The sequence below is a fragment of the Aquila chrysaetos genome, chromosome 4 (assembly GCF_900496995.4).
Source record: "Aquila chrysaetos chrysaetos chromosome 4, bAquChr1.4, whole genome shotgun sequence".
NCBI classification, from domain to species: domain Eukaryota; kingdom Metazoa; phylum Chordata; class Aves; order Accipitriformes; family Accipitridae; genus Aquila; species Aquila chrysaetos.
This window is the reverse complement of record NC_044007.1, coordinates 175,328-198,257: the sequence shown is the minus strand read 5'-3', so window position 1 is coordinate 198,257 and position 22,930 is coordinate 175,328. Positions and strand designations below refer to the sequence as shown.

Sequence of the window (22,930 nt, the reverse complement as noted above, 5' to 3'; positions counted from 1 at the left end):
GTGACTCTTAATCTCCCACTAGTTGTACGGAATTACACCCCAAAGGGAGCCATGTGGTAGAGCTGGGCTGTGATGTGAACACTACCCCTGCTTCTTTGTCCAGTTCCATCCCACTGCTGTTCAGTTTCCTTTGTGGTGGACATCTCGTTCCGATGTGCTCATTACAGGCAAACTGACTCTTGGTCTTGAGATATGGTTCAGGACTCAACTGTGAAAAATTATTTGTTTGTTTAAATATATTGTGACTTTGGTGCCTTTGAGGCACGGATACCACAGCTTACACAAATACGTGAGCAGATGCATGCAGATGAAGTTTATACTCTTGTGCTTATTCTTTAAGTTGTTGTCGCTTTCTCTTCAAGATGCTTTGGGCATTCTCCCGGTCTGCACTGACCTGTAACCTGTGTCCATTCTACTTCCAGTTGACACTGACTATCGTGCGGCAGACGGGGGGGCTGGGCATCAGCATCGCAGGGGGCAAGGGCTCCACCCCCTATAAGGGTGATGACGAGGTAAGACCCTGGACTGTATAATTATTGAAGCACCCACTTTCAGGGACTAGTTCTCCGTAGGTGGAGGTTGGATGTCCATATGTATCGGCTTTGTGGCTGGGCTGGGCTTGGCTTTCAGAGCAAGGTAGGAGCAGCCCTCGGCCCACCCCGAAGCAGGAGGCTGGCGGGGGCTGAGCAGGCTCTTGCCTCTGGAGCACTTGTTGTACCTTCCTGCTACTGACCGCAGAGAGCAGCAATGAGAACGGCTGTTCCTTTCCCATCTGTGTCCTGATGTACAGGACTTGCAAGGCAAAGAGTATGAGATTGTCTTCCACACCTGTGGTGGCATCAGCTGTCACGTTCTTGTCCCACTGGAAAATGATTAAAGTGTTCCCTCTTGTCACCTGCAATGGTATTTCATTCCCCTTTCTACCAACTCCTGAATGGGGTGATGTGGCTGTCCTGTCCCCACATCCAGGGTACGGGCCTGGCGAGGGATTTCCCCTTTCCCTTAAGTTGAACAGGGTGGAGTGGTCTCTCCATACTTTAGGGGGTTGAGGAATGGGCTCCACCTCTTCTAACAAGTAGTTTTGTTTCCAGGGCATCTTTATTTCCCGCGTGTCAGAAGAGGGTCCTGCAGCTCGTGCAGGGGTTCGTGTTGGGGACAAGCTTCTGGAGGTAAGAACCTAAATACTGTGAAGAAGTAAATGCTTCTAATGAGAGTGGAGGGAGAAGTATGGTTTGGTATTGATTTGCATTGTGCTAGTTTGTTTGCCAAATTAAGCATCAGGAGCTGTGCAAGAGCAAAGCAAAATTCCCCTGACTCAAAGAGTTAGTTGTTTAATTAACATTACTGCTAATTTTCTGCTGCTTTATAAGGACAGAAATTGCTCCTGCATTCACTCTCCCCCAACTCTGAAGTGTTGTGTAAACCAGGTGGGAAGAAGTACTCAGCAGTGTGTGCCCACATCCCCAACAGGCTGACCAGCCGGCCTCTACACAGCTGCTTTCCTGTGTGGGGCAAAAGCAGACCTTGTAGGATAACTTCTTAACCAGGGAGCCAGCCATATGCCATACTTGCCTGTCTTCAAATGATTTAAAAGCATTATTAATCATACAGGATTGAGATGCGCTTGAGGAAGGATTGATGCATTAGGGAGGGAATAGATGTCACTATAGTGCTGGACAGAGATCAGAGGAATAAGTGCTCTGTATTTGGGGCACTGGCCTGTGTTTTTGCCATCTGGTGTGGTATCTCTAGGTATCTCATGCACTCCTACTCACTGCAGCCTACATATTAGCAGTAGAGGCCTGGGCATTTGCCTGAGTAGATGTTCCAGTCTTTCCCACCACCTACATGGCAATGACCATGGTAGAAGTCAAAGTGCTATGTGGTTCTGTAATTAGAAGTTTTTATATTGCTTCATGAGAAAAGCTTGATTCTGGAATTGCAGAAGTTACCATGTTCACTTCTGCAGTTATCATACGTTTGTCTTGATAATTCCATGAAGTTCAAGTCCAAAAAGAAATAAGCACTTCATCTAGCCTGATCTCTTGTATGTTTTAGGGCCTTAAGTGCCACCAAGCATACTTGTGCTGCGTGCATCATACTGCATTTTGCTGCAGAATGACTTCCAAAAGGGAGTGAGATCCTGAAGATTTTGAGATGAATGATTATTCCCTTTCCCAACAGTTAAATTCATGGCACCCTACCATTTAATTTAGAGTAGATCCCTCTTCAGTTACAGCTTTGGGAATAGACTATTTTTTTTCACTTCTGATTGACTTCCCATGATTCCCATTCATCTATGCCTCCTGCAAAAGTGGATGTACCCTCACAATATAACTCGGAGATTTGTCATATTCTTTCTAAAAGACTGTTACATGGCTGAGGCACATCAGACTTGGGTTCTGTTCTCATTGGCTATGAACTGTAAGGAATACCTCTTTACGCCTAGACTAGGGATACAGAGCGTTGCTCAGTAACGAATGCTATGATGGGAAGAAAGCCTAAATGCCATGAACTGGAGGAAATAGGTTTGAACATCTAGTTTTCAGGCTGAGTGCCAGACAATCTTTCCTGTAAGTGTGTGTTAATATGAAGTGAGGTAGCTGCTATGAAAAGAAGATTCTTCAGCTTCACGGGCCCCTGCTTTGCATTTCCTCAGTCTTGTGATGTGGTAGGACTTTTTTTTTCTGAAATCAGGGAAGCAAGAGCGTCAGGAATCAGGTTGCTTCCCTGAGAGCTGCAGAACCTGCAAGTACTTTACTAGTTTTGAATGGAGGGGAAGGAAATGGGTGTTTCAGGGTACGAGGAGGTAGATGTCCTTCTTAAAGGTGAACAAGAGGTTGTGTCCACCTGAGTTGTACTGAGATTTATTGGGGGAGATAGTTCTGTGTGAGTGGTTATCTGTCTGGGAGTTTGTTGCCTGCAGGGATGATACAGGTGATATGGAGGCTGGAGCTCCCTGTGCGGGGAGAGTTCCTCTGAAAGGGCCTTTACTGTTCTTGGCAAGGGCTGCCCTGGTCTCAGACAGGCGGCACGTGTTGTGGGAGCCTCCTGTGCTGCTGTGCGAGTGCAGAGAAACTCCCTTGCGGGCAGCAGGTGAGGTCTGGGTACCCCTGCGGGAACAAGGTGTCGACCCAGCTCTGCAAGGGATGAGCTGTGCTTCTGCTGGGCAGCAGTTGCTAAGGCTGGAGTTGTCTGTGCAGCTGTTGGAAGAACTCCCCACGGAGGTAAGGGTTGTGCCTGGCTCTGTCTGTCCCCAGGTGAACGGTGTGTCCCTGCACTGTGCTGAGCATCACGTGGCGGTGGAAGCTCTGCGTGGATCAGGAAGCTCCGTCTCCATGACAGTTCTGCGGGAGCGGATGGTGGAGCCGGAGAACGCCATCACCGTCACACCGCTGCGCCCTGAGGATGACTACAGCCCTCGTGAGAGGCGAGGTGGTCTACGCTTCCCAGAGCGACCCGAGGGGGCACCTCCCACAGAGAGATATTCCACCTGCCTCATGCGCAATGAGAAGGGCCTGGGCTTCAGCATTGCTGGTGGCAAAGGCTCCACACCCTACCGGGCTGGTGACACGGTCAGTAATGATTCCCTGGGAAGGAAGGTGCTTGATTCCTGAGTCTCGGCACTACTTGTGGGAGCAGCGCAGGGTCTTCCTCACCCATAGGCACACAGCAGGGCAGCATGGCCCTGGGCTGGTGGGCCAGGCGGGCTCTGAGAGCCAGAATCTACTCTTAAGTCAGGGAAGGAGAGAAGTTTATAAGGAGGTGGGGCTGGGGCTTACAGTCCCTGTCAGTGACATTTAATCTTGCTGCTGTCCTCTTGACATGTATTCTGGGCTCTTGGCCACATGGAGGCTTTGCGGCAGCTGGAGGTTTTGCTAGTGACTCTAGAAGCAGAAGAGGGTTTGTGCGGAGTGAGGAACAAGTGGGAAGTGCCAGGGCAGGGGAGGGGTCTGCAAAGGGTAAAGGGCTGAGACCAGGCCTGGTGTCCAGGAACGATTTCGGAAAGCCAAGCCCTGGCGAGGGGAAGCACAGGCTGCTCTGACCCTTCTGACTGTGTTTCAGGGGATCTTTATCTCACGGATTGCAGAGGGTGGTGCAGCCCATCGGGACGGGATCCTGCATGTAGGAGATCGGGTCATCTCGGTGAGTGTGGGCGTGCAGGAAGGGGTCTGACTCAGCTCCCTGCCCTTCCTCATACAGGGGCTGTTTTTCTGTCACTGAAGCTGGATTTTGGGGGTCCTTTTATCAGCTCCTGAGCCTTCTGGGAGAGCATTTAGTCTTGGTGGTTCTACCCCTGCCTCTGACTGGTGGTGGGTGCAGTTAATGCCTCCCCTTTCCCCAAGCATTGTGTGTGAGCGCTTCCCCTCAGGAACAGCACGTGGCAGTCCAGGCTGTACTGGAGAGAGATGACAAAACAGCACTGCCCTAGCCTGGTGTCCCTCCAGAGCCTTGTAGCACAGCCTCGGAGGGCTCTGCCGCAGCATGGCATGTGGGGAGGGAAGCCCTCTGGGGCACAGCTGACTGGCTCCCCGCAGAGAGCTGGGTGGCAGGGATCAGTGTGTGCTGAAGCGGAGGGAGGCTACCTGAGGGTGGTGTGGAGCGGGGCACGGTGTACTGCAGTGCTTCCCCCTGCTTTCATTTGAAACTCCAGCCCCAGTTTCCCTTCCTGTTTATGCCAGTAGTATGGATCTCACTGCTGCCTCTAACCTCAAGTCTCTCTGCCTAATGTGTCACTTGCTTCCCCTCCTGTGGGGAGAGTCTGCTGAGTCTCCTGACCCTCTTCCTAAGCTCGCATGCTGCCTCCGAGTGAAAGCTCCTGCATCCTGGTGCTGGTGGTGGGTTTCTGATCCAGCTGTTGTGGTAAGAGCACGTGTTACCACAGAGCTGGTGTGAGTAAACACTGATACAGCCTTGTCAGTGCTGGCTTCTGTCTGCTCTATCCCTAGGCTGGGGGCTGTGTTGTATTTGCTCTGGCACAAAATTTTAGTGGAGCTCTGGCCCAGGTCTGACATTCGTGTCTTGGCAGGAGACTTGAACTGGTACAGCATCTCTCCTTGCTAATGCTCCCCCCTCCTCCCAAAATCAAGCCCTTACCCTGATTGTTGCTAGATAGCCTAAATTATTTTGGTTTTGCTCATCTTTTGATGCTCCACTGGTACAGAGGCATGACTGAGAGGTGCAATTGCAGGCACACAGCCTATCATGTGGTGTTGATTTGCTCTACCTGTGGCAAGAAGGAAACACAAGATCTCAGAATAGAGTCAAAAGTCAAACCTGTCTCCATCCCCCATTAGCAGCTCTATTTATATCTGTGGGCAGCTTCATAGGAAAATCAGATCTAATTCCCTAGTAGTAGCTTGCAGTGTCTTCAGACTGCAGTGTATGGGCTCAGGGCTTACAGAACTCAGAGCCTTTGTTAGGTTTTAATGTGGATGAAGGCTGTGCTGTCATTAGTCCTCTGACACACCCCGCTGCAATGATGAGTGCAGTATTATTGCACAGGTAGGAAATATGTCTATGCTTGAGACCATCGTCCTCTGCTCTCAAGGATGTTACCTGTGCTGAAGTGTGTAGTCATAAAAGGTTTGGTGCTGAGCATCAGCTGCAGCTCAAATCTTGTGCTCAGTTATGATGAAAACAGGAACAAATTATTATCTCCTGGGAGAACACTTACCTAGTCTGGACTATTCACATAACTTCCGTGCCTTCCAGCAAGTGTCTGACTGTCGCTTCTCCAGCAGCCATGCCTCCTGGCAGCAGTTGCCATTTTGCCTTTCCTACTTGTGGGGTTCACTGCTAAGTGTGATATCCACATAGTGGTAGCGTTACGTCCTGAGGCCTCTCATATTTTCTCGAGAATATCTGCTTGCTGTAAGAGCAGCTGTGTGAGTTTCACTCTGTCTCTGGTGAAATCTGGTGCCAGCTTAGAGCTGTGGGGCTGCCCTGGTCCAAAGATACTGGACGTTGGGAGAGTATCTGTTCACTTCAAAGCAATGCCCGCATAGCATCCTGTAAATTTCCTCTTTACTATGACTCTCTTGAAGCAGTGATTGCCCATTTTTATTGGAAAGCTTTTCAGGATGTGGTGACTCCTGGGATGTGCAGTGCCGGTTGCCTGTGTTCCCCTGTATCTGCATGGGGAAAGCAGGAGGGCCCTCGTTAGGATACAGGTGGTTTCATAGGTCCAGCAGGCAGAGGCCCATTTCCAAAGCCATAGTCATGCCTCAGTTCTCACTTCGCCAAAGAATTTTTGTTTTCTTAGGAAAAGAAATACAGCACAGCTTCATACTCTTCCCCTGTGCTCTAAATTGTCCTGGACTTCTCTGCAGGGGAAGGACTGGGATAGCTCCTTTTACTTTCTTAAGGGAGCTTTGAGTACATGGATTGAAGAGCCCAGCCTAGATCTCTCTCCAAAGTTAACACCCCACAAAACTCACCAGCGATTGACTACTAACTCTTCAGCTTTCCCCATATTCTAGTGTCTTGAGAGTCATTTTAGTAGTGGAAGACATGGGGCAGGGAGCTCCAAGGGGGGAATGTTGGAGAGTTTGAATCGTGGGATGGGAACCTAGCAGGGAGGGTGCAGGATTGTGAGCAGTGGTTAAGGGCAGCTAGTTTTTTGGGGTGGGACTGGGAGTAGACTGAAGGAAACTGATTCTGTGGGAGATTTAGGACAGTAGTAGCACCAGGCGACACATGGGGGTCCTACTGAGAGCAGTCTGATCACTAAGAAATTTGCCAGAGTAATGTAACTCCCTGGCACACAGAAAAATGTGTGGAGCTGGGAAAGGACAGATGACACTCTTTCCCCTCCTCTGGGCACTTAGTCAAACTGCACTGGCTGGCCTTGTTCTCTTGCTAAGCAGAGACATAGCAATAAAGGCAACTGAAAGCTAGCTGTCCAAAAGCTGGGAAGGCATCATGATTGCCAGGTAATGGAGAAGTTAATGAGTAAAATGCCATCACGGGCTGTTATACGTGATATACTTCTGACTCGGGGAGTTCCTGTGTCCCTGTTCACTAGTCCATGGAAGTGCCGCTATATACTTTTGGTCTGACGAAGTCTGACCATTCTCATCTTCTTGGCAGTGGCAGAAAAATAACAGAGGGGAATGCATGAAGTCAAGAGTGCATGCTGCTACAGCAGGTCTGTCTGTGGAGTATGTTGGGCCTTGATCTGGTGATAAGAACCTAAGGGCCAAGTCTCTTCTGCATGTCATCTTTGTTAAAAATTGGTGTATCTGGCAGATGGGAGGACCCAAAGGCATGCTCCCTTCCCAGTCCACTGGACACAAGGCTGCTGCTTTTCCCCATTCCCAGGTCCAGTCATTAGGAAGGCTAAGTGCAGATTCCAAAGACAAACACATAGCAGACATGGCTGGCCACAGATTCACACAGACAAGAAGGGGGGCAGTACCTTTACAGGTGCACACATAAACACAAACAGTCCTCATAGGGCATGAACAACACAGACAACTTAATCCTGTTTCTCCCTTCTGGCTAATCAGGTTTAAGGTTTGCTAGTAGAATGTGCGCTCAAATCACATAAATGTTCATGTTTGCAGGTCTCTTCAGTCTGTAGCCCAAGCATCAAGTTCTTCAAGGCTCTTTGGTCAGACCCTGAGCCTTTTATCCAGTTTCTAGGCCAGCTGTTGGGTCTTTCCACATTTTGCATTCCTACTTGCTGGCTAGTCCAACTTGAATTTTACTAGTAGATCTAGCACACATACCCAGAATAGAGAGCAAACTCATACAGTAAATACAAACAGAGTTTGATAAAAAGATAGAGCAGGCTATGGTGATCAGGTACAGGGCTTGGCCAGACAAGCATACTGACCAGCAACCTGCTTGTGTGTGATCAGCCTCTTTTATTTTCCATCCTCTCCATTTTCCCATGCTTGTTCCTCCCCTCTCCTCCTTGGCCACTCACCTTTCCCACCTGTGATCCTTCTGCTAAAAATCCCATAATACGTTTTGCACATTCCCACAATCCCCCATAAAACTTCCCGTAGCAAGTTTGCTCTTTCCTGTGAGAACTGTTCTGGTAACCCATGGTAATCTTGATTTCCTCCACATATTGATTACCAAGTTTTTGGTCACACTTCTTTAACATTACCATTTGAGTGATTCCTTTCGTGATCCATCCATAAGCGTCTGGAGCCTTGTCTCTGTTATCTGTTATTAAGGTTTGGACACCTGTGTGTTTAATTTATTATCTTTCCTGCTTATTGCCTTGTCTCATGCTCAGCAGCCATTACCCAGGTACCTTTATATCCTTCCTCTTCCTGCATGCATGTGCAGGCTGGCATGCCTTCGCATCCTTCTGTTTGTCCTCTATAGTCGGTGCTAAAGGTGTCCCTTTGGGGACAACCCTCTGAGTAGAGGAGATGCTGCGGGGCTGAGTTTTCTGTTTGTGTCCAATGCAGCGTAGGGCTGTCTTGCCTATCTTCTTCCATGTTGTAAGGGGAGTAGCACACTTGACTGTGGATGGGATGGGGGAGGTCGGGTGAGGGTGGTGGTGGTGTTTATGGAGGTTCTGGACAAAGCCTTGTCAGACTGTATGCAGTCAGCTTTGTCCAGAAACTGCTTTCTTGGAAGGAGCTGGGGAGTAACTACAATACTTCTAGGAATCAGACAGTGAGGAATCGGGCTACAAAATCCAGTTGCTGTGGCTGTTACAAAGTCACGTTATTATTTTGTAAGCTGATCAAACTCCATCTTGACAGCTGTTATTTTCGCATCCTCATTGTTCGTTTTGGAAAGCTTTTCCAGAACCTAAGGACTAGAAACCTTTTAATTTTCAGCTTCAACTTTTTCATGGCAAGTTTTGTCCTTTTGGCAGTGTTCTTCTAGCTTAGCTCTCCTCTCGATAGTTTGTCCCTCATACATTCATGGAGAATAGTCACATCCTTTCTGGTCCTTTGAGTTTCTAGGCAAGCTGTTTAAAATCTTAATTTTGTAGTAAAGGCTCTCTGTTCCCCTGCCTGTTGTAGCAGCTTTTCTCTGCACATCTTGTTAACTTATGTTAGATAATTTTTGTGTGTGTGAAGGATGAGAATAGTATACAGTTTTTCAGATGAGTTCTCTTTGATGCCTTGTATGAATGACATTGCTGCTTCCCTGTATGTACTAGAAGTACCTCTTTGTCTGAAGTGTTATATCTTTCACTGATATCACAAAACAACTGTAGTTGTATTCTTCAAATTATTTGGTGTAGCATATTGCATAAAATTCTCTTGTCCAAAAGAATTCTAGTTTTCCTTTTGTGTCAGCCAGTCAGTCACTGTGGACTAGCAGAGTCTCTTTCTCAGTGCTTCCAAGTCTTTTTGTACCTGGGGTACAATTCTTAGGGCTTAAAACTGACATCTTCCCCAGACTGCCATGACCTTGCCCAGCATGGGCGGACAGCAGCCCAATGGCCAGTGACAGGTCCTGTCGCACATCAGATCGTGCTCTTCAGTGCCCGTGTCTGGACTTTGAGAGTGACTGATAAGGGCAAATGGCCTAGTTCAAAGGCCGCTGATGCTGTGGCACATTAGTGTGTTGTGGCATCGCTTCTGGGAGTCACTGTTTTGTCGTCTTCCCACACTAAGATCTTTGGACCCATTCCTTTAATGCAACCTCTTGGGCTTCTTTTGTTGTGACCCGGTAGGAAAGCTGAAATGCCAAGCCAAGAAGGAGTGACAGGTACTCTCCTGGTAACAAGTGAGCCACGGCATAGTCCGGGCAATAGCTAGGTTTGTAGTGCTCCAGGAGGTGGAGCATTGTACTTGATCTTCATGGTCCTCTGGAGCATCACTGATGCTGTTAGGGCTTGGAGGTGTACAGGGAAGGTGGGAAATGGCTGGTAAGCTGTCTAGAAAGAGGATTGTGGTCAGGTAGGAATGAGCAGGTGCCTGTGTCCCTTTACCAGATAGGAAGGAGTGGGGTAAGTTACAAAGTGCTTTGGGGAACAGGCTTTTGAGAAGGGGCAGTGTTCCAGCAGAATGGGGTCCCTTGGCAAAGTGCTTAAAATGACAGGGTGTACTTGGGTGATGGTCTGACACTGAGTTTGCGGGTTGTTCTAGATCAATGGGGTAGACATGACAGAAGCCAGGCATGATCAGGCAGTAGCGCTGCTTACCGCATCCTCCCCCACCATCGTGCTGCTGGTAGAGAGAGAGGGTGCAGAGCAGCTCAGCGAGGGAGACTCGCCAGGCGTGCCACGAGTGCGCATGCACTCCCCACCACCGCCTCCCAGCCATGGGGAGAGCCCACCGGAGGAGACGCCTTCGCTGCAAAGGAACCATCTGTCTAAAGGCCTGGAGGATCAATATCCCATTGAGGTGAGTCTGTCTGTTGCAATATGGGATAGTGTAATCTTGGGCGGTTTTCATTTGAAAAATTGGTAGTCTGATGAGGGCTGGCTCACTGTGTTATCGGGGCATTGAGAAGTAATGGGGATCCCCATTGTCCTGTGGGTGCTTATCTTGTGCTCACTCATGCAAAACATCCCTGACTCCATGTTTTTAAGTGTTTGTGGTTCTTTTGTGATATCCCTTATTCCCTTTGACTTTGCTTCTTCTTCCCTCAAGGAAATTCACCTTGTAAAAGCAGGTGGTCCCCTGGGACTCAGCATCGTAGGAGGCAGTGACCATTCAAGCCATCCGTTTGGGATTCACGAACCAGGTGTCTTCATTTCAAAGGTAGAGTCCCGTGTGAGCAGTGTAACAGTGGACTTTCCTGAGCTGTTTAATTATTGGGGTTAAGATGAAGGATTTTGATGCAAGAGTCTGAGAAGTACAGTATAAATTTAAAAAAAAAAAGGGGGGGGGGGTGGGAGAGGGATGTGTGCGTATGTAAAGAGTTAGCTTATACTAGACATAACTGCTGCTGTTGTAGAAATCTAAATGGCATGTAAAAGCCTGCAAACCTGTATAATTCATGCTGAACTGTTTGGGGAGAGTTAGCTTTTGAAACTGCTGAGCTTATGTTAGATTTTAATGAATCCTGGAAAGATGCAGGCGTTTCAGAAAACCAGTCATTACTCAAAGTGTTAGCAGGATGAATGTGTAACTGCACAGAAAAACAGAAGTGCTCTTCTGCATTCAGGCCAGTGTCCTTTGACCCCACATTCTCTTTCCAGTGGTGGCATTAGCTGATGCTATTTAGAGACAGCACACAAGCTGGCCGCTTGCTGCAGCTCATTCCCTTTGCAGTCCCACACATCCACACTCGTTGGATTAGGGATGTTAGAGAGGACATCCCTGCCCAGCCCCTTCTGCATCCATACGTCTCTTGTCCCTTGAACATGCTGAATCTGTCTCCTCTAAACCCATGGCTGCAAGTCCCAGAACATCATTACCTGTCACCTGAAGAAGCACTCCTTGATCTGCTCTGAACCAATGCCCCACTGGTTACACTGAGCGCTCCTGCGTTCTTGTATTGCCCATTAGGTAAACAGAAGTCCTGTATTCAGTTTATTCACCACCTTCAGTGTTGTAAACCTCATTCATTCTCCTTCCTTGGGTTTCTCTCCAAACTTAAGAGTTGTGGCCTTCATTTCTCCTTGCGAGGTGCTGCTCCATCTCCTCATTATTTTAGTTGCCTTTCTCTCTGGACCTTCTCTAACCCCACTATGTCCTTCTCAAGATGTGACATCACAGGATCATTCATGTTGGAAGGGACCTGCGGAGGTGGTTTGACCTCACTGAAAGCACAGGGCCAGCCTAGATCAGCTTGTTGAGGGTCTTGTCTAGTCAAGTGCTGAGTATCATCAGAGACGGAGATCTCACAGCCTCTCTGGGCTCCTCTTCCAATGTTTAACTACTATTATGGTGAACATTTTCTTCCAAATATCTAGTCAGAATTTTCCTTGCTCTGACTTGGATCCCGTGCCTCTTTCCCTATACTGCTGTGTACCTTTGAGAAGAGCCTGGCCTCTGTTTTCTCTGTACCGTTGTGTTAGGTAGTTGAAGACAGCAGCAACATCGCCTTTAGCTTTCTGTTCTCAAGAATGAAAAACCCCAGGTCTCCCTGCCTCTCTTTGTACAATGTATTCTCTACACCCCTGTTCATCTTCTTGGCCCTCCGCTGCACTCGTTCCGGTTTATCAGTGTCTGTCTTGTACTCCAGATGTAACGTCACAAGCACTGATTAATGGGGAATGATCACTTCCCTAAACTCACTGGTTACACCCTCCACTGTTGCAAGGGCACACTGCTGACTTAGCTGTCTTTCGCAGTACACAGGATCCAAGCCTCTGGCCAGCAACAAGCCTACTGAAACAGCAAGTTTGTTTGACAGATGTGTGCCTCTGTCCCTTGCAGTAGTGGTTTCCAGTAGGTTTTACCTGACACTTCTGTTGGCGCTGACATGTTGTTGTGGTTTAACCCCAGCCAGCAACTAAGCACCATGCAGCCGCTTGCTCACTACCCTCCCACCCAGTGGGATGGGGGAGAGAATTGGGGGAAAAAAAAAAAAAGTAAAACTCGTGGGTTGAGGTAAGAGCAGTTTAATAGGACAGAAAGGAAAAAAAAAATAATAATGATAATAATAATAATATGACGATAATAATAATAAAATAATTGGAATATACAAAACAAGTGATGCACAATGCAATTGCTCACCACCTGCCAACCGATGCCCAGTTAGTCCCCGAGCAGCGATCCCCCCAGGCCAACTCCCCCCAGCTTATATACTGGGCATGACATCACATGGTGTGGAATACCCCTTTGGCCAGTTTGGGTCAGCTGCCCTGGCTGTGTCCCCTCCCAACTTCTTGTGTTCCTCCAGCCTTCTTGCTGGCTGCGCACAAGAAGCTGAAAAATCCTTGACTTAATATAAACACTACTTAGCGACAACTGAAAACATCAGTGTATTATCCACATTATTCTCATACTAAATCCAAAACACAGCCCCACACTAGGTTCTATGAAGAAAATTAACTCTATCCCAGCTGAAACCAGGACACATGTGGCTCATTCTGGGATGGCTCCAGTGCCTCCTTTTGTGTAGTTTGTCCTCATGTGCTACAAGGCACTATACCTATTTTTAGATGCATGTCAGTAGACAGAAAGGCTCTTTGCTCTGTTGCCAGCAATCTCAAGCTCCCAGCCTTTCCCAGCTTGGGATCCTCTGCCATTTGTTTAAGCATAGCTCCTAGCTGACCCTTCTGTACAACGTGGGATTTGGACTCTCCTCTCTGCAGGGTTTCTGCAAAGAGCCTGTTGCTGTCCTGTTCATTTTCACTGACACTATGCAGTATGCTCATCTCATCCTGTAGCTTCTTCACCGGCCAGCTCGGCACCTTGAGCGGAGCACACCTTCCACTGGTGAGGCCACCACCAGCCTCAGGGAGAGGTCCCAGACACTCCCTGTAGCCCAAGACCCTGAAAGCTGCATCCTTCCTCTAAAGCGCATGGGATACTCCGGCTGGTGCTGGGGACCTTACCCTGTGGCATATCACCATCATCCTTGCGCGGTCCTCGGCACAGTTTCTGGGTCCCCTTCTGCTCTGCCTTTTTGTGAGCAGAGAGCTGAACAGTCCTGGAGATGTGGGTGATTCTGTCTGCCTTGGTCTCAGTACCCTTTCTGATGATGCCCAAAATTTTGTTGGCTTTTTTTTGCCTCTTCTGCATGGGGAGCCCATGATTTCAGAGAACATGTGACAAAGTCTCTAGGACCTTTCCTGAGTTACTGTTTCTGAGTTCAGTGTTGTGTGTGCATGGTTTTAGGTGTTCTTCCGTAGACTCGTTGTCTGTTCTGAAGCTCATGTCATGTCCTTTTGTCCAGTTTTCTTGACCCCTTTTGAAGTTCACCACCACCAGGGTGGTATTTGGCTGCTTAGAACAGCACAGTATCATCTGCAGACCTGGAGATTTCACTATTCACTACCTTTTCCAGGTTACAGATGGACATGCTGAATAACACCAGTCCTGCACCAATCCCTCAGGAACCCCACCAGTGAATCTTTTGTGTCCTGAGCAGCAGCTGTCGAGGCCCGCCCTTTGTTTCCTCTCCTTTAACCAGCTTTCAGTGCATTAAGATGGCCTTTCCTCCCATCCAGTGGATATGGCTTCTCTAATAGCCTTTAGGTTCAGACCTTGTCAAGGGCCATTTGGAAGTCTAGAAGTTATGCCTACCAGACTCCTTCCTTCGTGTGTTCATTGTTTTTCTCAGTGCTTCAGCAGGCCAGTGAGGCAGGATTTGCTTTTACCAAAGCCAGACTAACTCATTCCCAACAAACCCTGCTTATCCACATGCTCACAGATCTTACTCTTTCTTTGTTGACTCTATTGTTTTACCAGGAATAGAAGTTAGGTTTCTTGGTTAGTAACTCTGTAGTTCTCAAGATCCCCTCTAGAGCAATTCTTGACGACTGGAGTTGTACTGACACTGTCAGTCCTGGTACAGTGGCCATTTGTAATGGTAGATGATGCACTTCTGACAATGGCTCTGCAGTTTAACATTTGAGTTCCTTCAGAGTTCTTGTGAGAAAGCTGTTTTCTGGTTACAGTCACGGGCAAAATAATGGAAAAGCTGACGAAGGATTGTTACAGATGAAAATGATAATATGAGAATATAAGAACATATCGAATGACACTTTAAAGCAAATCTTACTTCATTCTTTGTCACTGTTCACAGATATGTTACCTCTTGGAGAACTTTGGTTGCAGAGAGAGAAGTCAAAACAGGCCTCAGAGGATGTTGGAGGATAGCCTAGGGACGCAATCAGTGTCTCTCCAAGGACAAATGGAATTTCCTTCTCTAGTTGTAACTTTAATGATTCTTTGTAGGTCATTCCCCGTGGACTGGCATCTCGCAGCGGTCTCCGTGTAGGGGATAGGATCCTGGAGGTAAATAGCATTGACCTGCGCCATGCTACCCACCAGGAAGCAGTGAATGCCCTGCTCTCCAACACTCAGGAGCTGACTATGTTAGTAAGGCGAGATCCGCCACCACCTGGTATGCAGGTAGGTTCTGAGTAAGAGAACTGGGGGGAATTGCACCCTTCTTTATAAAAGGATCACTTTTGCAGGCAATTTCTTATCTAGCTGGACATCTGGGACTAGGGTACAACCAAACTTCTGGTTGAAATTTCCTTCTCTTTTGGTAGAATCCAGTCTCTTGTAAGTATATATCCAGTTGAGGACTGTGGAGGGTCTCTTGCCATGCCCATGGTGATAACTGTGATCAGAGAATGATCAGATTTCATGAAGACCAGACCTGAACAGGAGACAAATACAGAAAAGGGCAGAGCCTCATCAGAAGGAATAAACTGTGCCAAATGAGTGAAAGGTCTAATTCAGGTCCTTTTCAGGGTATTTAGAATATGGCCAGCTACTAGGAGTGTTTCCCTAACAATTCCAGTCTGAACTTGACCCAGAAACAAGGATACCTTTTCTGTGTTTACAGGAAATATGCATTGAAAAGGCTCCAGGAGAAAAGCTGGGCATCAGTATCCGCGGTGGAGCAAAAGGTCATGCTGGAAATCCATTTGATCCCACTGATGAAGGCATCTTCATTTCTAAGGTACCAGACCACTAACTCTGCAACTTGGTTGCATGCAAGGACTGCTAGGGAAAAGGGTGATCCCTGTGGAATTTGTTCGATATACTCTCTCCACTTTTCACTGTGTACATCAATTCTCCCGGAGTATTCTCCATCCACCGAAGGAGGCGCATCTGTTTCGTATTTCCTCCTCTAGAACAGCTACAAAATTTCTTCTTTCATTTTCTATGTTTGCTTTTATTTTGCTTTGCATTTCTTCTCTTGCCTTTTTTTCTGTGATATAAACCCATACATCTTTCCTTTTCCCCTCTGCTCCTATTGCTTCACCAAGTGCTTGTGGCCTTCCCACCCACCCAAACATGCATGCTCTTTCCTCCTTTCATTGAAAGCATTATGAATTGCTTACCTTTCCTCCTGTGCCACACACCGTGTCTGTAATTTTGTTCCCTTTCCTTTGTAAATGACTGCTTGTGTGTGTATTTATTTGTCATGTCACTTTTCCCCAAGAAGTAACACATGTTTTCTTTTCAACAATATACTGTGTATAAGCTTATGCTCCTCCTGACCCTTACCAAAAAGTATTGCCACCTCTTTCTTGTTAGCAACAGAGCATAGTGATAAGTGGTGTAATTTTTGGTCTTACTGCTGACCAAAGGGGAATTCTGGATGTTCATGTTAGTGTCACTGGTTCCCTCTTTAGCTGGTATGGTAGGGTAGAAACTCGGCTCTAGCTCTAGAGGTCTTAATCCTTGCTTGATGGTGGCTACTTTCAAAGAAAGGGAATACTCAATATTTGTTACTACTTGGACATAACTTCTTTATCTGAGTTCTAAAGTTAAAAGAGTAAATTCACTCTATCAAAGTAGTAGTTGCACATTCAACTGCAACATTTGTAATAGCTGTAAAACAAAACCTAAGATTATTGTAACCTACAATTATTTTTAATGATTAAGTTTGGTTTTATCTCCTTCAGTGTTACAGCATTTAGGGGTTTGGAAGGCTTACATTTTAGTCCCATTGCAGGGTTAGTTTACCCCCCCCCCCTTTTTTTTTTTTTTTTAAATAGTATTTGTTTTGGCCTGTGGAGAACCAAAGTACTGAACTTGTCTGCTCTCCCTTCAACTGTGTTACTTCAGCTTGATTATCTCTTCTCGGTCCTAACCAGAGTGTTCTTCCTGCTTCTCTTATTTTGTCTATGTATTTCCAGTAACTGAGAGACAAAGTAGTGCTTTTTCTTCTTTATCCTCTTTGGACGTCTGATTACTACCTTCTTTCTCATTAGTTTTTCTTAATTTGCATTTCCATTGAGTCCCTTAATTGTAATTTTTTTAAAACTTGTAATCTGGTTCTTCCTTTTTAAAACCTTCTTGATGAAGTGTTACAAGTTGAATACCATGAGAAGTATAAATTATATCTACAATTTGAAATTCATGATCTGTCTCAGTGGGGATAACTCAGTGTCCCTCAGTGACATATCAATAATACAGATGACGGTTGGCATTAAGGACATTTTTCTACGTTAACTTCACCTCCTCCCATTATTTCTGGGTGTTCTACTGTCACACTTATGCACTTGCTCTCCCTGGAAAAGAAATTGTGAGTATTTGGTCTTTTTCCATTCAGCTGCATGTGACCACTTTTGTGCATGCACACGCACTCACACACACTTAAATGTTTTCCTTTACAGCCCTGAAGAAATTATGTGTAGGCATGCATGGCTGCTTTCCCTCCCTCCAAACCTTTAAAAAAAAAAAAAAAAAAAGCATGCAGCATTTTTTCTCCTCTTTTTACAGGTACTTTATTAAACATACATCTGTCATTTTTTCTCCAGAACAGCTCTCATAAATCAAATAAACACCCATACAGTTGGTTTGTTTGGGTTTTTTTTCACTCTCTGATCCCAGTAATATGTGGTGTGCAGTAGTTTTTTCTTTCTTTCCTTCCTCTGATGTTACTTGTGCCTCCATCCTACCTTGACAACCAGTCATGCATGTCCTTGCATTTGCCCCACGCAGCAACCAACTTTGTGTGCCCTTGTGCTCTTCTTATGTTCGTCATCCATCTACAGGCTTTGCTTGAGATCCCTGACATTGATGTATTCTTTCTGCGAAGTCCTTGTGTAGCACTGGTCACAATTCTCTTCGTAAAGTGTAGTCATGTTGGTTCTTTTGCTTTGAGACTAGGCCTTTGAATTGAAGCTGTTTGTTTGTCTCTGGTGTTCCCAGTGAGGTCTGTCTGTATACCAAATGTACCAAGGTCTTCATTTGATCTAGGTTGACTGTGTGTACATCCCATTTTGTTCCAGGCCTTTTGGTTTCTTAGAAAAAAGCAATGCCCATTTGGTGATTCTGTTCCTTTCCCTAAGGCACTTTAAGTTGTATCCTTTATTTCTGTCTGGTTCCTGATAGTAGCTTCTCCTATTGCCATTGTTCAATTTTTTCTCACTTCCCCAGCTTGCATATTTCTCCTGAGCCTCATGTTTGCATGTGTTTGGGTTGTTTTTTTTTTTTTGGGGGGGGGGGTGTCTTTTCTTTCACTTTGTACCCACAGCAAGTCCTGCAGTCTCTTTTCCCTGTTCTGAAGGGGAAAAAAAGGAATAAAACTCTTTGCTTTTACTGCCTTTGTTCTCATGGCAAAGCATGCACATTCATTCTCTCCTCAAACATATATGGGTGCTTGCACTGTTTAAGACAAACTCTGGCTTTCATGTGTCTTATCAATATGCTGCATGCAGTTGTTTCCCCTGGTGACTGCTTGTGTACATGAGGCAAGTATGAGTTCTTGTGACATGCTGAGGAAAGAAAATAGGAGTTACACATTATTTCTCTGAAAGAGAGGATGGAAAATGACAGACATGCGTAACTTGTTACGCCTGTTTACCACAAAGACAGTGAAAAGTCTTTATGCCTCATTTATCTTTATCCACAAAAATTATCCTTATGCTTGCATTTTCTGTCTCTCTCCACCAACAAAAAACTATTACACTTTCCTTTCTGTGAAGATAAATCGTAGATGCGAGAGCTTTCTTTCTCACCTGCTTCATTGACAAAACAAAAGTAGTTTGTTTCCTTGGGACAACACATTTCAAATACAGATTCTTTTTATCTCCCATAAGAGGTTTTTTTCACACCTGTTTCCTCTACCAAACTGTACATGTTCTTCCTTTTCTACCCTCTCCATAAGTATATATGAGTACTTCCAGACACTTTCCCTGACATGTAGCCGCAGCCTTTTCTCCCTGTTTCCTCTATGCTGTCCTCTCTCATTCCTTCTTCCTGATGCTCCCCATGCTCTATAATCTTCTCTTACCTCCTTACATGATATCTTGATTCACCCCATTTGTTATAGGTGAGCTCCTCTGGGGCTGCAGCCCGGGATGGCCGTCTGAAGGTGGGAATGCGGATCCTGGAGGTGAATCATCAGAGTTTGCTGGGAATGACGCATACAGAAGCAGTGCAGATACTCCGAAGTGTGGGTGACGCGCTCCTTGTGCTAGTGTGTGATGGCTTTGATCCCAAGGCTGCAGCTGCTATTGAGGTGAGAACTGAAGTGCAGGGTGCCCTTGTACTGACCAGTACCACAAGAGGATCCCACCTCTTTCTTCATAGAAGATTGCTGCATTTTTCCAACCTTTTGCTGTAGTTGTTTTTTTTGTTGTGGGGTTTGTTTTTTTTTGTTGGTTTCGTTTTTGAAGTCCTAGATTTCAAAGTCTGGTCTCCTGCTATATGAACTGCAGGTGGTTGGCAGTTCATAAAAGCAATAGTCTCTAAAGACTGTCTCTCTCCTGCTGATTGCAGAACTGTTTCACAATATCACTGCACTGGTTAGAAATGTCGTTTTCAAGCTAATTTTCTCCAGGCTATTTATGCCTATTTTTTCTTGTGCCAATGTTATATTTAAAGTAAATTGCCTGTCTGTTTATTGGTGTTTGCCTTTCCCCACAGGGTAACACTTACCCATAGCGATCCTGTGCTTTCTCAGCTTTCTTTTTTCAAGGCTTACTAAGTAAGCTTTTTTATTCTTCACTAGAATATGTACCTAATCCCTGGTCACCTTATCCCCTTTCTGTACCTGTTTCAATTTAAATTCATCTTTCTTATACCTGAAGTTCCTTGAGTAATTGACAGCTGAAATAATGTTTCAAGTTGTGAAAGAGTTCTGACTTAATTAGGATCCTCTTGGTACTCTGTATTTGTGAGCCCAGGATATGGAATTTTTTGTATGGCATGCTGAGGGCTTCCATCATGTTTTTTGCCTTTTTGCTTTGTAGATGTCCCCAGGAATTATTGCAAACCCTTTTGCTGCTGGTATCGGACGCAAGAATAGCCTGGAAAGTATCTCTTCCATTGATCGGGATTTAAGCCCTGAAGAACTGGAGATCCTACAGAAGGTGGGTATTCTGGCTACAACTGGGAGAATGTTAGGCAGTGGAAAAAATTTATGAAAAACTCTAGTGTCTCCCTTGGTGCATGGAATCTGCAACATAATGGGTAGTGGACTTCCTTTTTATGGGATGAGCAGGTCCCAGCACTTTCATCAGGAACGCACTAGGACGGGACTCTGAAATCTTCATGAGGTTACAGGTGCTCCGAGTGAGGAGAGAGCACTGCGTGAAGCAGCTCTAACTTTGGTCTCTCCTAGGAGATGGAAATGGTGAGAGAAGCAACTCAGTGGGAGAGAGAAGAAATGGAGAAAGTGGTGAGAGATTTTTCACATAGCAGAATCTGTTCTGACAGTGGTTCTGCCAAGCCTGTGAGCCCTAAGGAAAATGCCACAGATTATCTCTATCCTATTGTTAATGCCATGGGGGGCTTTGGGCCGTCTCTCTTCATAGTGCACCACTCAGTTATTCTAGCTGCTTTTTGGCTTTGCCATATCTTCCAATGTACCTCTTTGGTGGTACTCTTCTGTTATTTGCAGAGTTCATCTTTGTTACTTGCTGGTACATTCTGGCCAAGCTGCAACATTGAGAAAAATGGCCTATTAGCTTGGAAGTCCCACAGTTCTCTCGGTGCAGCACTCCATGACTTGACAGAGCTTTTGTGAGCAAAGATGAGAACACACAGCTCAAAATTGCCCCGAATTGAAGAAGTGGCACTGTTAATCAATCATGAGTTTGTGCTCTTGGGTTTACATGATAATTTTTCTGATTCATTATGAGAATTTTGTATTTCTGCCCACTGTTTCAGCCTTTCACAGAAATAGATTAGCAGAGTCAAGCCCCTCGAGGACTTGGGTTTTCTAGTTATCCCACTTAAAACCGTAATTTATTCAGTCAGATTCTTTTGGAAGATGAGGGAAAATTTAATTTTTCAGTATTGTCACAATCTGCTCTCCTGGCAGATCAGTATGTGTACGTTTTGCAGGTGTTTCTTCAGGCTTCCAATTTAGATATACCTAATATTTCTCTAGGTTCTTTCTGTAGTTGTAATCACTCAGGTTTTTTTACATTTGCTACCCCACAAGGTTGTAGTTATGTTGGCAATTGTGGATGGAAGTGAGCTTTATAATTTAGTTAACACTTGAGATTTTGCTTGTTTTGGAAAAAACAGTCAAGGTTTTGAATAGACAATGGCACAGACTACAGTCCATGAACAGGAAAATGAACAAGAAAATGGCCGTATGACCTTCCAGGTGTGCGATATGTATAATCATTAAATACACACATATATTTCATATTTATATAATCCCACTCTGCATTCTGTCAGTGACTGCAATGGGCTACGCAGGGTACAATTTTACAAAAGACTGGGGTAGAGAGACAAAAGGGGTTCAGTGTGTTGCAGACTCCCTTTGGAAGCTTTGATTTATCTTTGCTGGCCTACAGCTTAGGTCGGTGTCAGCATGTGCAAGAATAAGACAAGGGATTTCTGTCCTAAGTATCTGCAAGGTGTTCTGATGGTGTTTGAGTTCTATACTTAGATGGGAATTCTTCCAGTGGAATGACCTTCTAGAATAATCTTCAACCTGATTAGTTGAAGATGTCCCTGCTCATTGCAGGGGGGTTGGACTAGATGACCTTTAAAGGTCTCTTCCAACCCAAACTATTCTGTGATTCTATGAATAATTTGGGTAGGAAGGGACCTCTACAGGTCAGGTCACTTGGTTCAGCTCAGAGCAGAACCAATTTAGATCAGATTTAGGTTTTTCCTATAAAATATCTTGTTCCTTGCCTAGGAAGGAACTGAGGGTGATTTGTTGTGGTTTCAGAAAAACTGATTTTGTAGTGTTACTGTTACAGCAAAGGGTATTCCTACCAGTTTTATGTTGGTAGCATGTGGATTTGAATATTCTCTAGGAGACTTCAGGTACTATGAGTCATTATCAGCATTTGTAACACCTCTGGATAAACCAAGAAGAGCAAGTCTGGCTCCAAAACCATGCTGCTCTGTCTGAGCAGGTTGCATTAGCTCAGTCTTAGGTAGATAAGGCTTTTCCAAAATTTATGCTGAGATTACTTAAAAACACTCCAGAGACTTTGTCAAGAAAACAGAAAAACCTTTACGATTGGTGATGCAGCCTTGGCCATATCTCATTTCAAAAAGTGCTGATGGTATTATGATAGCTTTTTATGGAAAACTTGGAACTTGAAATTTTATTTAAATGGTTAATGTAAAAGAAAAAAAACTTAGCAATAGCTAGTCATTCAGCTGTCAGCAATATTTCAAAACAACAGGGGGCATCTCATAACAAATATCATTATTCTTCCTGGAGGCTGAACAATACACAGTAATCATGGCTCATCTTTCTTGGATGTTTTATTTTTGATAGATTTTTAAAGTAATATTTTGAGGTTGCAGTGACGTGTATTTAGGGACTTCTAAGGTCTGTATTCCTCTATACTGCCTTTTCTCTCACTATAGTGTGGCTTAGTATAATTACAATGTTGTCTATCCCAACCTCTGAAGAGCTGAGAAGTAGGCCTGTAGCCTGGTGATCAGCAGAGACCAAGAGTCTCCTCCAGAATTGCCTGTGCCTTTAAAGGATTTCATATTTTTTGGTGCCCCTTCCATTAGGGTACTAGGAGGAGGTAGCAATGAATGCTCCAGACTTGTCTGACGTCTTGGGATCCATGGCCTGAGACCCATGGGCAAAGGCACGTTTTTCTGCTGTTGCCTTTTAGTGTGACCTTGAAACTGGGATTCTGTCTCTAATACTGGTTTTGATGATTAAATTTGTACCAGTGATGGAGCCAGCACTGTATGGTAGCCATTGTAATGCTGTAGGAAGTTCCCACCTCAGTGCCAGATGCTCAGTAATACTATTCATGTCACCATTTTTGGACCGTCCTCTAATATTTCAGTGTTTCATGTTTGGTTTTGCACAAGAGTGACAGAGATCAAATGTGCCTCCTTACAGTAAGCTTGTGAATGGAAGAAATGGGAAGAATTTTGGCTTTGCTATACTCACAGTTAGTCCTGTGGAGGTTTTCAGA

The 22,930-nt window shown here is 45.4% G+C and overlaps 1 protein-coding gene across 50 annotated transcripts in view; it reads left to right on the top strand.

Annotated features, from left to right (window-relative positions):
* Nucleotides 1-22,930, top strand: part of SCRIB (scribble planar cell polarity protein) — a 115,527-nt gene that overhangs the window by 48,415 nt on the left and 44,182 nt on the right. For 39 of the 50 annotated variants that reach the window (XM_030010915.2, XM_041122885.1, XM_041122884.1 and 36 more), the window contains 11 exons: nucleotides 423-512; nucleotides 1,092-1,169; nucleotides 3,261-3,575; nucleotides 4,066-4,146; nucleotides 10,071-10,328; nucleotides 10,578-10,688; nucleotides 14,781-14,957; nucleotides 15,400-15,516; nucleotides 18,844-19,032; nucleotides 19,766-19,885; nucleotides 20,137-20,193. In XM_030010915.2, coding sequence (XP_029866775.1) covers nucleotides 423-512; nucleotides 1,092-1,169; nucleotides 3,261-3,575; nucleotides 4,066-4,146; nucleotides 10,071-10,328; nucleotides 10,578-10,688; nucleotides 14,781-14,957; nucleotides 15,400-15,516; nucleotides 18,844-19,032; nucleotides 19,766-19,885; nucleotides 20,137-20,193 — 1,593 coding nt within the window. The remainder of the gene's footprint in view (nucleotides 1-422; nucleotides 513-1,091; nucleotides 1,170-3,260; nucleotides 3,576-4,065; nucleotides 4,147-10,070; nucleotides 10,329-10,577; nucleotides 10,689-14,780; nucleotides 14,958-15,399; nucleotides 15,517-18,843; nucleotides 19,033-19,765; nucleotides 19,886-20,136; nucleotides 20,194-22,930) is intronic. The other 11 variants (XM_041122890.1, XM_041122883.1, XM_041122882.1 and 8 more) reach the window with 1 other exon arrangement.